At 43.3% G+C, this 18764-nt stretch overlaps 1 protein-coding gene across 3 annotated transcripts; it reads left to right on the plus strand.

Annotated features, from left to right (window-relative positions):
• The first annotated feature begins 555 nt into the window (after positions 1-555).
• On the plus strand, positions 556-18636 carry mtf2 (metal response element binding transcription factor 2). Of its 3 annotated transcripts, none has more exons than XM_014189945.3 (15): positions 556-780; positions 1381-1597; positions 1714-1795; positions 3719-3814; positions 6937-7034; positions 8067-8191; positions 8284-8379; positions 8502-8570; positions 8880-9003; positions 13879-13946; positions 14022-14195; positions 14431-14539; positions 14663-14706; positions 14793-14900; positions 15980-18636. In XM_014189945.3, exons 1-15 carry the CDS (start codon positions 776-778, stop codon positions 16347-16349), a joined length of 1785 nt encoding a protein of 594 aa, XP_014045420.3. In that variant the 5' UTR covers positions 556-775; the 3' UTR covers positions 16350-18636. The 3 variants fall into 3 exon arrangements, with proteins under 3 accessions (XP_014045420.3, XP_014045422.3, XP_014045424.3); XM_014189947.3 differs by having other exon boundaries at positions 14796-14900; XM_014189949.3 differs by having other exon boundaries at positions 14799-14900.
• Positions 18637-18764: the final 128 nt, after the last annotated feature.

Here is an 18764-nt window from a genome sequence, read left to right on the forward strand (position 1 = left end):
GACAGTAAAACATATATTTTTAAGTGGGTCGTGGGTGGAAAAGTGTCCTGCCTTCATTTTCAAATGTATCTAGTGGGTCAAAGATGATTGATATAGTGCCAAGATACATGTCTCTCCGCCTTTACAGTGGGAGTCGTTGTCCACAAAGCGGCATTGCTGGCTGTCTCGCTGCCGCCTTATTGGTGGATACATCTCATTATTGTTGTTCTTTTTTAAATATTCTATGAGGGTTGTTGACATCAACTGTGTGTATTCAATTGAGAGAGACGCTATGCTACTAGCCTCATTTAATGAACATGCATAGCCATCTCCGACTATAAAGTGTTTTTTCTTTAAGTTTCCGGGATGTCACCTTCCCTACTTATATTTAGCATTATGAAACTTCTATTGGATCGTAGCAAATAAGCCATACATTTTTTTTGTTGACCAAATTTGACACTCTCTCATTGAACTCCATAGAAAAACTCCTTGCTTGGTGGGCGAAACAACACTAACTGCTGGAGGGAAACAAATCTCCCGCCGACTGGGGCCTCCCTTTCTGCCATGGTTGACCGAGCGCTTCCCACAATGCACTCCCATATCAGCGGGAAATAAAAATGGCGAATGTATTAGGGGAGAATGACCCGTTTGTTATTTTCTAAACAACATTTATATTGTGTCATATTTTGAGAGGAGCATTTCAAGGAGATTTACCGATATTCGGACAAGACGCCAATCACCGGTTACGACCGAGTATTTCAATATATGTGGCATTTTGACCCTCCTAACTGACCGAATGAGGTAGCTCGCAAACTTATCAAAATAACATGTTATTCGCTGAGGTTGCGCTCCAGAATCATCCCGTCTGTTATAGCTCGATACCTGTGCCTGTAGACAACTGCTAAGATTAATTGCATACATGATGTATCCAGCTAGCCATTGAACTGAAAACGTATGTGCCGTTAATTGTATCAATTCATTATTTCATCCCGGATGCAAATGTCCAGACAGCTAGCTAGCTAACTAGCCCACGAACAAAAGGAAAAAGTGACGGTGCAGAGTGGGATAGGGCTCTAACACATCAAGACTATTCCTTTTCTCACAGATATCTAGTATGTTGAGTTACTTGACAGCTGAGTTGACGCAACCTGTCAAATTCTAGACAATTCTCTATTGAGTAGCGTGCATGGCTGGATACTGTTACTTAAAAAGTGTGATTTGGCTTTCCAGTGTTCCCATTGAAATAATCCCCTTTTATTGTGTCTCAGATATACTGCTACGGTGAGACTCAACTGATCTGTAGCTTCAATACAATGACAACGTTTGACAGTGACACCAATTTCTTTTTTTGGGGGGGGGACGATGTAGGAATTAATTCACCTCTCTCTTCCAATATGACAGAGACTCAACGGCATTAGAGCACTTGCCGGTCCACCAGCAGAAAGCACATTCCCTTCGGCAGCAGTGCAAGACGCCAGTGTCCCTGACCAGCGTCCACTCTACCGAGGATAGACATGGAGTGGACACAGACACCAAGCTCGTCTACAAGTTTGAAGAGGGACAAGAGGTCCTAGCCCGATGGTCGGATGGGCTGTTTTATTTAGGGACTATCACAAAGGTAAGCAGCTGTAGTTACTAGGTGGAAAGTTTCAATTTGGTGTAAATATAATTTCAAACATATCTTATGTCATTTTGCAGTAAAGGATCTTGATCTTTTTTTTCTTCCTCCCTCAGATAAATAAGGACAAGCACCGCTGCTTTGTTGTCTTTGAAGATCGGTCCAAATCCTGGGTTCTGTGGAAGGACATTCAGACAGGCAAGTAGTTCTTCTGCACAAGACGTGCTCCATGTCAAGTTCGTCATATTTTTGATAGTCAATGCGATGGACCGTTTTATGCTTACTTGATAGTATGTTGAACTTTCATCTTGTTGGATATTTGCCATCTGTGTAATATGTGTGTATTACACTCTTAAGAAAAAGCTGTCTGCTAGTAAAAATACATGCCTTTCTATTTTCTCCACAGATATTGCCAATAGACAGTGGGCAGAATCCTTAGAATTTTGCTTTCAGAAAGTATGATTTCTTCTCCAGGATGTACAGTTTTTCAGTTAAATGTGTTTATTCATTCCGTTAGGCTTGCCCTCATTCATTCTATCTCCGGTTGTCTTGATATCCTTGGTTGAGGTTTCTTCCATCTCCTCCTGGTTTATCTTTTGTAATTTGTCCCAGACAGTTAACAGACCACAGAATTTCCTACACCAACTGTAAATTCCCCACAGACAAGCATAGGGAAGGCACTCCTCAGCCTGTGTTACTGTGTTCATACATGTTAATTTTATACATGTTAACGAGTCACACTTCAGGGAGGGGCCTAGAAATTAGATTGTCATTAATTAACACCTATTTTAGTTAGATGACTGATGTTTGACATATTGGAATTGCACAATCGTATTTGTTCTAAGTGGCAGAAAAATATGATTGTGTTATGTTGAACCTCAAATGGCACCCCCAGTTGTATTTGAGTAGGAATTAATTTGTTGGGCCTCTCAACTAGTGTCACCTAAAGTTATAAAGTTCATATTCTAGGGCCTGTGCACTGATGCGTACACTCTGACCAGACCGTGTGTGCGCCATTGCCATTTTGTCCACCTACACCAGACACGATCAGGACACGCAGGTTGAAATATCAAAACGGACTCTGAACCAACTATATTAATTTGGGGACAGGTCGAAACGCATTAAATATTTATGGCAAGTTAGCTAGCTAATTTGTCCTGAGATAAACATTGCGTTGTTATTTTACCTGAAATGCACTTGGTCCTCTACTCCGACAATTCATCCACAGATAAAAGGGTCAAGGTTTGTTTCTAGTAATCTCTCCTCCTTCTGGCTTCTTCTTTCGACTTTATATGGCGGTTGGCAACCAACTTTTAAGGTGCATTACCGAATGGACTGGAGTGTGGACCTCAGTTCATCTTTCAATCACCCACGTGGGTATATGCTCCTAAAAACCAATGAGGAGGTGGGACTTTCAGCACGTCAAGCGTCACAAATAGAACCAAGTTATATTTTAGCACCTTGCTACGCAGACACGCGCGAGCAGTGTGGGTGCAATGATTGAATAACATGCATTATTTTGCCGTGCACGTGACGGGAGTGGTGTGGTCAGCATGCTAGGCTATGCCATTTTATTTAGTGAGGTTGCAGGTGTTGCGAAAAATAAGTGTTTAACTTCTATATTAAATGACATCCACTTCAAAAAGGGTCCCTCCCTCTTTGGACTGGATATGAATGACAGATTCCTTTTTCAGTGAACTTTGGGTGAAAGTAGCATATCTTGTTTGATTATGTTGGATTGGTAGCACATGGGGATAGGTTTGTGGAGATGGTACTGCATATAGCACTGTGCACACATCACATTGGTGAAATGGAGACTTCCCACCATGGTCTCGCACCTTTGTTTGTCAGTTATAAAGTACAAACGTTAACTGTTATGCGTTGTTGATCGTTTAGAGCAGAGTTTCACAAACTTGATCCCCCCATGGGTGCACGTTTAGTTTTTTTCCCCTAGCACTACACCCTGACTCAAATAACCAATTTATCATCAAGCTTTGATTATTTGAATCAGCTGTGTAGTGCTAGGGCAAAAAACGAAATGTGCACCCAGGAGGGGCCCCAGGACTGAGTTTGGGAAACCCTGATCTAGAGGAATGACCCATCCTACCTGTGTTTTTTTAGGGGACGAGGGAGGAGAGGACATGGTATGCACAATATGCCAGGATGAGTGCTCAGAGGATCCCAACGAGATTGTCATCTGCGACAAGTGTGGACAAGGTAGGGCTTAATCGCACTCCTAACAATGTGGACAGGGTAGGGCTTAATCGCCTTCCGAACAGTGTGGACAGGGTAGGGCTTAATCGCCTTCCGAACAGTGTGGACAGGGTAGGGCTTAATCGCCTTCCTAACAGTGTGGACAGGGTAGGGCTTAATCGCCTTCCTAACAGTGTGGACAGGGTAGGGCTTAATCGCCTTCCTAACAATGTGGACAGGGTAAGGCTTAATCACCTTCCTAACAATGTGGACAGGGTAGGGCTTAACCTCGCCAACAGCCAGTGAAATTGCAGGGCGCCAAATTCAAACAGAAATCTCATAATTAAAATTCCTCAAACATACAAGTATTATACACCATTTTAAAGAAAGTTCTTGTTAATCCAGCCACAGTGTCTGATTTCAAAAAGGCTTTACGGCAAAAGCACACCATGCGATTATGTTAAATCAGCGCCTAGCCACAGAAAACCATACAGCCATTTTCCAACCAAGGAGAGGTGTCACAAAAGTCAGAAATAGCGTTAAAATTAATCACTTACCTTTCATCTTCATCTGATTGCACTCCCAGGTCTCCATGTTAGACAAATGTTCATTTTGTTCGATAAACTTCATCTTTATGTCCAAATACCTCCTTTTTGTTCACGCGTTTAGTCCAGAAATCCAAATGCACAAGGCACGCTCACAAAGTCCAGACGAAAAGTAAAAAAAGTTCCATTGTAGTTCGTAGAAACATGTCAAACGATGTATATAATCAATCTTTAGGATATTTTTATCATAAATCTTCAATAATATTCCAACCGGACAATTCCTTTGTCTTTAGAAAGGAAAGGGAACGGAGCTCACGGCCACGCGTGATAAACAACTCAAGGATTTCAGCCAGACCCCTGGTTCAAACAGCTCTTATTCGCTCCCCTTTCACAGTAGAAGCATGAAACAACGTTCTAAAGACTGACATCTAGGAAGTGCAATCTGACCCCAAAGACACAGTATATTGGGTAGGCAATCACTTAAAAAAACTACAAACCTCAGATTTCCCACTTCCTGGTTGGATTTTTCTCAGGTTTTTGCCTGCCATATGAGTTCTGTTAAAACCTGTTAGGGACAGATGTTCCGCTAGCGGAACGCCTCACCAATATCCAATGGTATAGCGTGGCGCGAATTACAAATACCTAAAAAATGCAAAAACTTCAATTTTTCAAACATATGACTATTTTACACCATTTTAAAGACAAGACTCTCCTTTATCTAACCACATTGTCCGATTTCAAAAAGGCTTTACAATGAAAGCAAAACATTAGATTATGTCAGGAGAGTACCCAGCCAGAAATAATCACACACCCATTTTTCAAGCTACCATATATGTCACAACCAAAACCACAGCTAAATGCAGCACTAACCTTTGATCTTCATCAGATAACACTCCTAGGACATTATGTTATACAATACATGCATGTTTTGTTCAATCAAGTTCATATTTATATAAAAAACCAGCTTTTTACATTAGCATGTTTTGTTCAGAACTAGCATACCCACCGCAAACTTCTGGTGAATTTACTAAATTACTCACGATAAACGTTCACAAAAAACATAACAATTATTTTAAGAATTATAGATACAGAACTCCTTAATGCAATCGCGGTGTCCAATTTTAAAATAGCTTTTCGGTGAAAGCACATTTTGCAATATTCTGAGTAGATAGCCCGGCCATCACGGCTAGCTATTTTGACACCCACCAAGTTTGGCACTCACCAAACTCAGATTTACTATAAGAAAAATTGGATTACCTTTGCTGTTCTTCGTCAGAATGCACTCCCAGGACTTCTACTTCAACACCCAATGTTGTTTTGGTTCCAAATAATCCATAGTTATATCCAAATAGCTCAGTTTTGTTAGTGCGTTCAAATCACTATCCGAAGGGTGATGCGCCGGCGCGTTTCGTGACAAAAAAAATTCAAAATATTCCATTACCGTACTTCGCATGTCAAACGCTGTTTAAAATCAATTTTTATGCGATTTTCCTCGTAAAATAGCGATAATATTCCAACCGGGAGACGTTGTATCCGTTCAAACACTGAAATAAGAAAATGGAGTCTTCACATGCACGCGCGCACCAGTGTCATTGTTCTCAGAAGGAGCACTCTCCAAAACCCCTACTGTTTTTCGCCCAGATACTGCAGAGTTATCGTTCCACGTTCTGGTGCCTTCTGAGAGCCTATGGGAGCCTTAGAAAATGTCACATTACAGCAGAGATCCTGTATTTTTGATAAAGAGGCTACAGAAGGCCAAGAAATGGTCAGACAGGGCACTTCCCATATAGAATCTTCTCAGGTTTTGGCCTGCCATATGAGTTCTGTTATACTCAGACACCATTCAAACAGTTTTAGAAACTTTAGGGTGTTTTCTATCCAAATCTACTAATTATATGCATATTCTAGTTTCTGGGCAGGAGTAATAACCAGATTAAATCGGGTACGTTTTTTTATCCGGCTGTGAAAATACTGCCCCCTATCCCAAACAGGTTATACTCACAGACATTATTTTAACAGTTTTGGAAACGTTAGTGTTTTCTATCCAAATCTGCTAATTATATGCATGTTCTAGCTTCTGGGCCTGAGTAGCAGGCAGTTTACTCTGGGCACCTTATTCATCCAAGCTATTCAATACTGCCCCCCGTTCCCAAAGAAGTTAATCACCTTCCTAACAATGTGGACAAGGTAGGGCTTAATCACCTTCCTAACAATGTGGACAAGGTAGGGCTTAATCACCTTCCTAAGTGGATTTTCACCAACAACGAATTCGGCAAGAGACGTTCTGCCCCCGTTAATTTTCAATGAGGACATGCAGAGAAATTGTGGGTGGGTGAGGGGTGGAAAAACGTTATGCAAATTTCAAGTGGAGCGACGCGTTGTCAATAGGGTTCTGCCTCTGGTCAAAACCCACTGTAACTTCTTTGTCCTGTAGCGCAAAGACGAGGTTGGAAAATTATGCTTGGGACCAGATGTTTGTAGGTTCATATCCCATTTAAGGATTCCTTGTTTGCTATCTAGTCATTAGAGGTCCCACCACTGGAAAAATGTATTGATACAATAGTAATTCTCTCTTTACTGTGACCCATCTTTTCTTTTCAGGATACCACCAGCTCTGCCACTCCCCCATCATCGACTCCAGCCTGATCGACACCGATGAGAAGTGGCTCTGTAGGGAGTGTGTGTTCGCCACAACAGAGGTACTTACCATACTATGATTACTAACACTGGGTGTACAAAACATTAGGAACACCTGCTCTTTCCATGACATAGACTGACCAGGTGAAAGCTATGATCCCTTATTGATGTCACCTGTTAAATCCACTTTAATCAGTGTAGATGAAGGGGCGGAGACCGGTTAAAGAAGGATTTTTAAGCCTTGAGACAATTGAGACATGGATTGTGTATGTGTACCATTCAAAGAGTGAATGGGTAAGACAAAAGATTTAAGTTCCTTTGAATGGGGTGTGGTTGTAGGTGCAAGGTGCACTGGTTTGTCAAGAACTGCAACGCTGCAGGGTTTTTCACTCAACAGTTTCTCATGTGTATCAAGAATGGTGCCACCCAAAGGACATTCAGCCAACTTGATACAACTGTGGGAAGCATTGGAGTCAACATGGGCCAGCATCCCTGTGGAATGCTTTCGACACCTTGTAGAGTCCATGCCCTGACGAATTGAGGCTGTTCTGAGGACAAAAGTGGGGGGTGAAACGCAATATTAGGACGGTGTTCCTAATGTTTTGTCTGTGTATATTGTCCATTTACATTTAGTGAGTTCAGCATGCAAGGTACACAAAAAGAAATACACTAATTAAGCAATAAGGTCTGAGGGGGTGTGGTATATGGCCAATATACCACGTCTAAGGGCTGTTCTCTGCACGACACAACGCTGAGTGCCTGGCTAAAGCACTTAGCTGTGGTATATTGGCCATGTACCACAAATACCTGAGGTACCTTATTGCTATTATTAATGTAATTAGAGCAGTAAAAATGCATGTTTTGTCATACCCGTGGTATACAGTCTGTACCACGGTTTTCAGACAATCAGCATTCAGGGCTCGAACCACCCAGTTCGTAATACAATATAACATAATGTAATATGAAAACACTGGAAAGTGAACCCACACATAATATTCATATTACAAAACCACTGTGTGAAAAGGTCGTAGTAATAGTAAGGTGACGCTCCAACCAAATTGAGCTCACAGTCCGGTGTATGTGTTCTCTGACAGAAGGGTCCCAAAGCCCTGCAGGAGCTGAAGCACTCTCTGCCTTATTCCCTGAAGGACCTGGTGTGGGACCAGGGCCACAAGACCAACATCCAGCAATGCTACTGCTACTGTGGAGGGCCTGGAGAGTGTGTAACACACCACACACACACACACACACACACACACACACACACACACACACACACACGTCCTCTGTTTTAACCCCTCTCTCCTTTAGCTGGTACCTGAAGATGCTGCAGTGCAACAGGTGTAAGCAGTGGTTCCACGAGGCGTGTATCCAGTGTTTTAAGACGCCCATGCTCTATGGAGACAGGTACTAAACAACCGCCCCTTTAAAGCCTCGTATGATAAGTCATCTCTCAGGAAGCATGTGCCCGAGTGACTACCTATGACATGCAAGAAAATAAATCTACTCTTGTGCTTCTTTCTCACCAGGTTCTATCTATTTATTTGCTCAGTTTGCAGTAGTGAACCAGAGTTCCTCAAACGACTGCCTCTTAGATGGTGAGAGAAACTTGTGTCGAATTGATTGGTGTACGAGACGGATTGATGTTATTCACTCTAGCCGTTGATCTATTTCCCGTGTTGAAGCAAACAAGATACCCCAATGACACTGAATCAGTTTAACAGTAGTACAGTGTGTATGTGGGTGTATATGTATATATGTGTGTGTATATGTTTTATGAAACTGGAGTAGTAGTCTATCATCGTTCCCTCTAAGCAAAATGAAGCTATTCTATTCCACGTCAATCCCCATACTGAATCATTGACTTGTGGCTGTTCTGTGCTTCCTTCCTTGTTTCTGTCCAATAGGGTGGACGTTGCACATCTGAGCCTCTACAACATGAGTGTGATTCACAAGAAGAAGTACTTTGATTCTGAGCTGGAGCTGATGACTTACATCAATGACAACTGGGAGCAACTGCAGCTCGGGGAGGTAGGACGAAGCTTGACACAGTTGGGAATAGGGGTGTGAATGTTTAAACGGTAAAACGCTTAAACAAAATTGTGATCCTTGACATCAAGAAAAAAAAATAGTCCCCCCCCCCATTTTTTTTATTTTTATCACAGTACCGTTATCACTGTGATAGGCTATAAAGACCTTTTTTTATTTATTTAACCAGGTAGGCCAGTTGAGAACAAGTTCTCATTTACAACCGCGACCTGGTCAAGATGAAGCAAAGCAGTGTGACAAAAACAACACCGAGTTACACATAAACAAACACAGTCAATAACACAATAGAAAAATCTATGTACAGTGTGTGGAAATGTAGAAGAGTAGGGAGGTAAGGCAATAAATAGGCCATGAGGTGAAATAATTACAATTTAGCATTAACACTGGAGTGATGTGCAGATGATGATGTGCAAGTAGAGCTACTGGGGTGCAAAAGAGCAAGAGGATAAGTAACAATATGGGGATGAGGTAGTTGGGTGTGCTATTTACAGATTGGCTATGTACAGTTATCGGTAAGCTGCTCTGACAGCTGATGCTTAAAGTTAGAAAGGGAGATATGACTCCAGCTTCAGTGATTAAAAAAAAAAAAAAAAAAATTGCAATTCGTTCCAGTCATTGACAGCAGAGAACTGGAAGGAAAGGCGGCCAAAGGAAGTGTTGGCTTTGGGGGTGACCAGTGAAATATACCTGCTGGAGCGTGTGCTACGGGTGGGTGTTGCTATGGTGACCAATGAGCTGAGAAGGCTGGGCTTTACCTAGCATAGACTTTTAGATGACCTGGAGCCAGTGGGTTTGGCGACGAATATGTAGTGAGAGCGTACAGGTCGCAGTGGTGTGTAGTATTTCGGGTTTTGGTAACAAAACGGATGGCACTGTGATAGACTACATCCAGTTTGCTGAGTAGAGTGTTGGAGGCTATTTTGGAAATGACATCGCCGAAGTCAAGGATCAGTAGGATAGTCAGTTTTACGAGGGTATGTTTGTCAGCATGAGTGAAGAGGCTTTGTTGCGAAATAAGAAGCCAATTCTAGATTTAATTTTGGATTGGAGATGCTTAATGTGAGCCTGGAAGGAGAGTTTACAGGTATTTAGGTATTTGGAGTTGTCCACATATTCTAAGTCAGTACCGTCCAGAGTAGTGATGCTAGTCGGGCGGGAGGTTGCGGGCAGTAATCGGTTGAAGAGCATGCACTTAGTTTTACTTGCATTTAAAAGCAGTTGGAGGCCTTGGAAGGAGTGTTGTATGGCATTGAAGCTCGTTTGGAGGTTTGTTAGCACAGTGCCCAAAGAAGGGCCACATGTATACAGAATGGTGTCGTCTGCATAGAGGTGGATCAGAGAATCACCAGCAGCAAGAGCGACATCATTGATGTATACAGAGAAGCGAGTCGGCCCGAGAATTGAACCCTGTGGCACCCCCATAGAGACTGCCAGAGGTCCGGAACATAGGCCCTTCGGTTTGACACACTGAACTCTGTCTGAGAAGTAGTTGGTGAACCAGGCGAGGCAGTCATTTGAGATGGCAAGGTTATTGAGTCTGCTGATAAGAATGCGGTGATTGACAGAGTCGAAAGCCTTGGCCAGGTCGATGAAGACGGCTGTACAGTAATGTCTTTTATCGATGGCGGTTATGACATCGCTTAGGACCTTGAGCGTGCACCCATGACCAGCTCGGAAACCAGATTGCATAGTGGAGAAGGTATGGTGGGATTCAAAATGGTCGGTGATCTGTTTAACTTGGCTTTCGAAGATTTTAGAAAGGCAGGGCAGGATGGATATAGGTCTATAACAGTTTGGGTCTAGAGTTTTCCCCCCTTTGAAGACGGGGATGACCGCGGCAGCTTTCCAATCTTTGGGGATCTTAGACGACACGAAGAGGTTGAATAGGCTAGTAATAGGGGTTGCAACAATTTTGGCTGATCATTTTAGAAAGAGAGGGTCCAGATTGTCTAGTCCAGCTGATTTGATAGGATCCAGATTTTGCAGCTCTTTCAGAACATCAGCTGTCTGGATTTCGGTGAAGGAGAAGCGGGGGGGGCTTGGGCAAGTTGCTGCAGGGGGTGCTGAGATGTTGGCCGTGGTAGGGGTAGCATGGCCAGCTGTAGAAAAATGCTTACTGAAATTATCGATTATTGTAGATTTATCGGTGGTGACAATGTTTCCTGTCTTCAGTGCAGTGGGCAGCTGGGAGGAGGTGCTCTTATTCTCCATGGACTTTACAGTGTCCCAAAACCTTTTTGAATTAGTGCTACAGGATGCACATTTCTGTGAGGAAAGCCAAGGCTAGCTTTTTCAAACTGACTGAGTATATTGGTTCCTGACTTCCCTGAAAAGCTGCATATCGCGGGGGCTATTCGATGCTAATGTATAACGCGACCGGATGTTTTTGTGTCGGTCAAGGGCAGTCAAGTCGGGTGAACCAAGGTCTATATCTGTTCTTAGTTCTACATTTTTTGAATGGGGCATGCTTATTTAAGATGGAGAGGAAATCACTTTTAAAGAGCAACCAGGCATCCTTTACTGAAGGGATGAGGCCAATATCCTTCCGGGATACCCAGGCTAGGTCGATTAGAAAGGCCTGCTTGCTGAAGTGTTTTAGGGAGCGTTTGATAGTGATGAGGGGTGGTCGTTTGACCGCGGACCCATTACGCACGCAGTCAATAAGGCAATGATCGCTGAGATCCTGGTTAAAGACAGCAGAGGTGTATTTAGAGGGCAAGTTGTCAGGATGATATCTAAGAGGGTGCCGATGGTTACGGATTTAGGGTTGTACCTGGTAGGTTCCTTGATAATTTGTGTGAGATTGAGGGCATCTAGTTTAGATTGTGGGACGGCCGGGGTGTTAAGCATGTCCCAGTTTAGGTCACCTAACAGTACGATCTCTGAAGGTAGATGGGTGGGCAATCAATTCACATATGGTGTCCAGGGCACAGCTGGGGGCTGAAGGTGGTCTATAACAAGCGGGAACGGTGAAAGACTTCTTTCTGGAAAGGTGGATTTTTAAAAGTAGAAGCTTGAATTGTTTGGGCACAGACCTGGATAGTATGACAGAACTCTGCAGGCTATCTCTGCAGTAGATTGCAACTCTGCCCCCTTTGGAAGTTTTATCTTGTCGGAAAATGTTATAGTAAGTGATTGAAATTTTAGGATATTTGTTGGCCTTCCTAAACCAGGAATCAGACACGGCTATGACATCCGGGTTGGCGGAGTGTGCTAAAGCAGTAATAAAACAAACTTGAGGTGGCTTCTAATGTTAACATGCATGAAACCAAGGCTTTTACGGTTACAGAAGTCAACAAATGAGAGCGCCTGGGGAATGGGAGTGGAGCTAGGCACTGCAGGGCCTGGGTTAACCTCTACATAACCAGAGGAGGAGTAGGATAAGGGTACGGCTAAAGGCTATAAGAACTGGTCGTCTCGTGCGTTCGGAACAGAGAGTAAAAGGAGCAGATTTTTGGGCATGGTAGAATAGATTCAAGGCATAATGTACAGACAAGGGTATGGTAGGATGTGAATACAGTATAGGTAAACCTAGGCATTGAGTGACGATGAGAGGTTTTGTCTCTAGAGACATCATAGACCAGGTGAGGTCACCGCATGTGTGGGGGGTGGAACAAAAGGGCTAGCTACGGCATATTGAGCAAGGCTGGAGACTCTACAGTGAAATAAGACCATCACTAACAAAAACAGCAATGGACAAGGCATATTGACATTAGGGAGAGACATGCTTAGCCGAGTGATCATAGGGTCCAGTGAGTAGGTAGGCGAGCTGGAGACACGGCGATTCAGACAACTAGCGGGTCGGGGCTAGCAGATGGGACGTCGCAACGGAGGAGCCTGTTGAAACCCCCTCGGACGGTTACGTCGGCAGACCAGTCGTGATGGATCGGCGGGGCTCTGTGTCGGCAGTAAAAGGGTCCAGGCCAATGGCAAAATATGTATTGTAGCACAAGAATTGGCTGATGGACATCTTCAGCTAGCCAGGAGATGGGCCTGGCTCGAGGCTAGCTCCAGGCTGGTGCTTGCTTCGGGACAGAGACGTTAGCCAGGAGTAGCCTCTCGGATACCAGCTGCGATGATCCGGTGTAAAGGTTCAGAGCTTGCGGTAGGAATCCGGAGAATATGGTAGAGAAAAAGCAGTCCGATATGCTCTGGGTTGATATTGCGCTGTGCAGATTGGCAGGGATTGATCGGGCTGAGGCTGGCTGATGTCCGTGTTAACAGTGATGACTGCTAGCAGTGGCTAACTGACTAGTAGCTAGTTAGCTGGCTAGCTCCTGATGGGGGTTCCGGTTCTTCCGGCTCTTGCAGGAGAGTATGTTCAGTTCGTAGATGGAAATTGAAATTTAAAAAAAGAAAAGGGTTTTAATATATATATATGGGACGGGACAAGACAACAGACCTCTGACTGCTACGCCATCTTGGATATTTTGCCTGGGGAAAGTTGCGTGATTTTAAATAAAAACCAGAGAGGAAGAGGCGAACTTTGGGCTACTTTGGTGAATTTGCGAGGCATACAAGATATTGCGAGATCCAGATTACTAAGATATATGCATGCTGTTCTGCCTGCCTCCTCTCTCTCCCTCGCGCTGTTCTACCTGCCCCCTCCTTTCTCTCCCTCGCGCTGTCAGGTGGATGGATTATCTTGGCAAAGGAGAAATGGTCATTAACAGGGATGTAATCACATTTCTGCACATTTTAGAGAAATAAGCTTTTTGTTCGTCTGGAACATTTCTGGTATCTTTTATTTCACCTCATGAAACAAAAACATATTTTTGTTGAGTTTATTTTATTTGATACAGCAATATGACATTTTAACACTAAATAAATCTGACTTTTTCATTTTTCCAAATCCAGCTTTCAGCCACTCCTCAGTCGGACCGATATGAAAGTATTTTGGAAGCACTGAATAGCAACCACAGCATGTGAGTAACTCTCTGACCTTATGATTTCTCTAATGTTAGCATACAAATCCACCCTCATTTGTCCATCTCTCTTAGGTTCATGTCAGGGAAGGAGATCAAGAAGAAGAAGCACCTCTTTGGGCTGAGGATCCGTTTTCCTCCGGGACCCCAGAGCTCTGACCTGCTGGCCGACAGAGGGGAGCCAGAGAGGGCCTCCAACGAGATCAAGATCAAAGGCAGGAAGGCTATCAAGCCCCTTACCAACACAAGGTGGAACTCAAGTTTTTACTAAATTATGTTAGGAGAAACTAATTTAAAAACACATTTTTTTGCATGCTAGATATCCTGGTAAGGCTGTTTTTTTTGTTTTTATCTGATTACTTTTGGTTGGGTTTGGTTAGCCAGAAGTTGACTGGTAAGATAAGGGACCAGAAAAGAGAACTATCCTTTTGTTTTCAGTAAACTATGATGACTCAATTTGACGGTGTGAATCTTGTTGTTCCAGTGAAGTAACCAATGGTGTGGTGAAGAAGGCCAAGAAGATGAAGAAGCAGGGAGGTCACTCCCTGGCGACTCTGGCCAAGCTAAGTCGCTCCAGTGAACTCTTGGCCCAGGTGTGTGTGTTTAATACTACTTGTATTGATCGACGTTAACACCTTTACCCAAGTTAAAACATGTTGAGAGGTATGTTGTTCATCCATTGAGATGTGTAATACCTCTTTTATCCCTCCCTGAAGGATATGAAGCCACCACCACCTCTGGATTCCCAGTCCTTAAGGAGGTCAGCTATCCCCCAAAAATGTAATTTGTGAAACTTTTGCTCAGTTTGTGAAACTGTTGAATGGTGGTGTTCTTCTTTACTCCCAGCAGCAGGAGTGACAGATCTCTTCCCTCCTCCAGTACCTCCGAGATGGAATCCATCAGTGCCGTCCGCACCACTGAAACTACCTCAACTAGCCTCTCCAGACAGTCCAGGTACATTCTACAATAGCATTATGGTACACCAAGTATGTGGACATCCCTTCAAATTAGTTGATTAGGCTATTTCAGCCATGCCAGCTGCTGTGTATAAAATCGAGCATGCAGCCATGCAATCGCCGTAGACAAACATTGGCAGTAGAATGGCCTGTACTGAAGAGCTCAGTGACTTTCAATGTGGCACCGTCATAGGATGCCACCTTTCCAACAAGTCAGTTCGTCAAATTTCTACCCTGCTAGAGCTGCCCCAGTCAACTCTAAGTGCTGTTATTGTGAAGTGGAAATGTCTTGGAGCAACTACATCTCAGCCGCGAAGTAGTAGGCCAAACAAGCTCCCAGAATGGGACCACCATGTGCTGAAGCGCGTAACAATTGTCTGTCCTCAGTTGCAACACTCACTACCGAGTTCTGTACTGCCTCTTGAAGCAACGCCAGCACAATAACTGTTTGTTGGGAGCTTCATGAAATGGGTTTCCATGGCCGAGCAGCCTCACATAAGCCTAAGATCCCCATGCGCAATGCCAAGTGTCGGTTGGAGTGGTGTAAAGCTCGCTACCATAGAAATCTGGAGCAGTGGAAACACCTTCTCAGGAGTGATGAATCAAGCTTCACCATCTGGCAGTCCGACGGACGAATCTGGGTTTGGTGGATGCCAGGATAACGCTACCTGCCCCAATGCATATTGCCAACTGTGAGGTTTGGTGGAGGAGGAATAATGGTCTGGGCCTGTTTTTTCATGGTTCGGGCTAGGCCCCTTAGTTACAGTGAAGGGAAATCCTACCGCATAGTGACATTCTAGACGATTCTGTACTTCCAACTTTGACAACAGTTTGGGGAAGGCCCTTTCATGTTTCAGCATGACGGTGCTCCTATGCCCAAAGCGAGGTCCATACAGAAATGATTTGTCTATTGGTGTGGAAGAACTTGACTGGCCTGCACAGAGCCCTGACCTCAACCCCATCGAACACCTTTGGGATGAATTGGAACGCTGACTGCGAGCCAGACCTAATCGCCCAACATCAGTGCACAACCTCACTAATTCTCTCTCTTGCTCTCTCTTCCCTATTCCTCCCCAGCTTGTGTAGCTCCAGTAAGACGTTCACGGGTCGCCACTGGCCCATCGCCCAGCCCCCCCTGAAGAGGAGACGGGGCCGGCCACGTCGGGCACCCCTCCAGCCCCCCAACCCTGAGATCCCCCCTCACCAGCCAGACCCCCACCACCTCCCAGAGTCCCCCAACCCCCTGCCAGGGCTCCACTCCACGGACATAGTGCACGGGCTGTGCCAAGGTGGTCAGCTGTCCCACCTGAAGAGCTCAATCAGTAGCTACTTTGGGGTGGCAGGCCGCCTGGAGTGCGGGGAGAAGTACCGCATCCTAGCTCGCCGGGTCACCCTGGACGGCAAGGTTCAATACCTGGTGGAGTGGGAGGGCGTCACTGCCTCCTAAACTTGTCATAGCGCTTACGTAGTTTATTACATGTACGTAGCGCTCAACATGTTTACACAGCGTTTATAAAGCATTATAAACTGGGTGGTTCTGAATGCTGATTGGCTGAAAGCTGTGGTATATCAGACCGTATACCACGAGTATGACAAAAATGTATTTTTACTGCTCTAACTACATTGGTAACCAGTTTATAATAGCAATAAGGCACCTCAGGGGTTTGTGATATATGAACAGCCCTTAGACGTGGTATATTGGCCATATACCACACCACCTCGGGCCTAATTGCTTATTTGCACTCTCCTTCTGAGATCGGGCTTCCCAAGTGTTGCCCAGTCTGGAACGGCGCTTGCATTTCCAGTGATATGGTCTTTCTGTGACTTGTCTTTTGTGTTTCAGATCTGTTTCGATTTTGTAAACTGAAGAGGTTAAGAGATAAGCTTTGGCAGAATGTAAAATGAATGGTGTTTAGAGTGGCTAGGTAGGGGGTGTGAATGGTGTTTGAGTGTCTTTGCGCCTGACCTGATATGTTGAAAGTGTGCCTGTTTGTGAGTAGTTGATGTTCGAGAGGGACTCAAACAACAGAGATGATGTTGTGCTGCTGCAAACCCGTTTATTATTATTGTTTATTATGAATTATTATATATATCTTTACTTTTCTACTTGTTTTTATTGATATGCCTTGAGAGTGTGTAGTGAGACACAGTTCATTTTTTACGATTTGGATTTGATTGCACATACTGTATCAAGTTCAGCCTGTCATACAGCAATTCTCCTGAACCCGTTGTACCCAGGCTCATAAAATCACTTAGATATGAAGTTTCTTTGGCAGCTGAAAGCGTGTAACCTCTAGCTCTAATCTCTGCTTAATGTTCTGCAAATCATCTCACTATGAATAGTATTAATTTCACTGTTCTAGTCCAAATCTACACTATGTCAAGATTTTACTCAGACTTTTTCTAACACATTATTAATTACTGGTAGAATTTGCTTTGAGGGCTGAGCTTGTGCGAAAGAACGTTAGTGACTGAATTCATGTGTCATGCGGTAACTGATACTGTTAGGCCTTGTTACATTTGAAAGGTTGAGTAATGTACCCACGTTTTTACTTGTGTTCTACAATATATGTTCTGAAGATATACATTTTTGCTGCATTTTTTTATATGCAATCATTGTACTTTTAAATATCTACAGTTACATTTATGAACCTCTTAAAGGACTTTGTTCCTTAGTTTTCTTCCCTCTGTGCGGTTATTTTATGACTTTGATCAGTGCGAACATTGAATGCAAAAATCTCATGGACCTTTTTACTAAAAAAATAATCATTCTTAAATTCTTAAAGCCGCCTATGCAACTTAAGTCTCGAAAGACAATTGTTTTTGTATTTCAATCACTTGACCGCAAGATTGGCATCGGCAACAAACCACAACAATATTTTGGTTACATCTGACTCAGGCCTTTTTGTTTTTTTATTTCACCTTTTACTCCTCAGAACTGTGCACTTAGTCAGACGTCTGCTGGTACAGCCAAACTCACCTAGAACCCACTCAGGATATGCTCAGCAACTTTACTGTATTTATGACGTGCTCATAGAACTCAAAGATTTGGAATATAACATGTTATTGATGGAACATTGGAACATTTTCTGTGGTGTCAGTATTTCGTTGAAGTTAATTTTAAAGCAAATGTAGCATTAATTTAGTCATTCCTCTGTGACTGGCTGTTTTCAAAAAGCTGTAGTTCAGTCCATTATGCTACTGGGTCACAAAATGTCTCTTAGTTCATCTGAAAACATTTATCTTCCACTTATCTCATGAAGTGTTTTTTTTAAATATTTTTTTAGTTCCCTTCACCTCTGAGGGGTTAGATTCAATACAGAAGACACATTTCAGTTGAATGCATTTAGTTGTACAACTGACTAGGTATCTCTCTCTCTTTTATTATTTTTTTTTTCTTTCTCCCCCCCCTGTTTCATTGTAAGAGTTCAAGCAGTTGATGCCTCTTGCTGTTGGATGTGTTTTTGTTATTCTCAGAAAATGCCATTTTCCCCTTGAGGCAGTGGAGTTGGGTCTTGACGTTGATACCTCCTTTATTTAAAAAAAAGTTGAGTTATTTTAAGCTTTTCTTCTGTATCAAACTTTATTGGTCACATACACATTTAGCAGATGTTATTGCGGGTGTAGTGAAATGCTTGTGTGTGTATGCTCCAGTGTTAGACCCCTGGATCTTTCTGTTTTCTACTGGCTTTGAGCAGGCTTCTTCAGCCGAATAATAAATATCTAAAAGCCTACTGATATCATTGTTTAGTTTTTTTTCTTCACAATGGCACTTTTGTTTTGATTCCAGTATGTCATCTTGCTGTTTTTTAAATAAATGTATGGCATGTTACATTTCCATGAAGTAAAACAGAGTAGAGAA

The sequence above is a fragment of the Salmo salar genome, chromosome 03 (genome assembly GCF_965601325.2).
Source record: "Salmo salar chromosome 03, fSalSal1, whole genome shotgun sequence".
NCBI classification, from domain to species: Eukaryota; Metazoa; Chordata; class Actinopteri; order Salmoniformes; family Salmonidae; genus Salmo; species Salmo salar.

Bases quoted from the DNA above. Each gene is read 5' to 3' on its own strand.
- mtf2 (XM_014189945.3), top strand. The intron at 8,571-8,879 runs GTGAGAGAAACT...TCTGTCCAATAG, and splicing joins AAACGACTGCCTCTTAGATG to GGTGGACGTTGCACATCTGA. The intron at 14,540-14,662 runs GTGTGTGTGTTT...CCCTCCCTGAAG, and splicing joins CCAGTGAACTCTTGGCCCAG to GATATGAAGCCACCACCACC.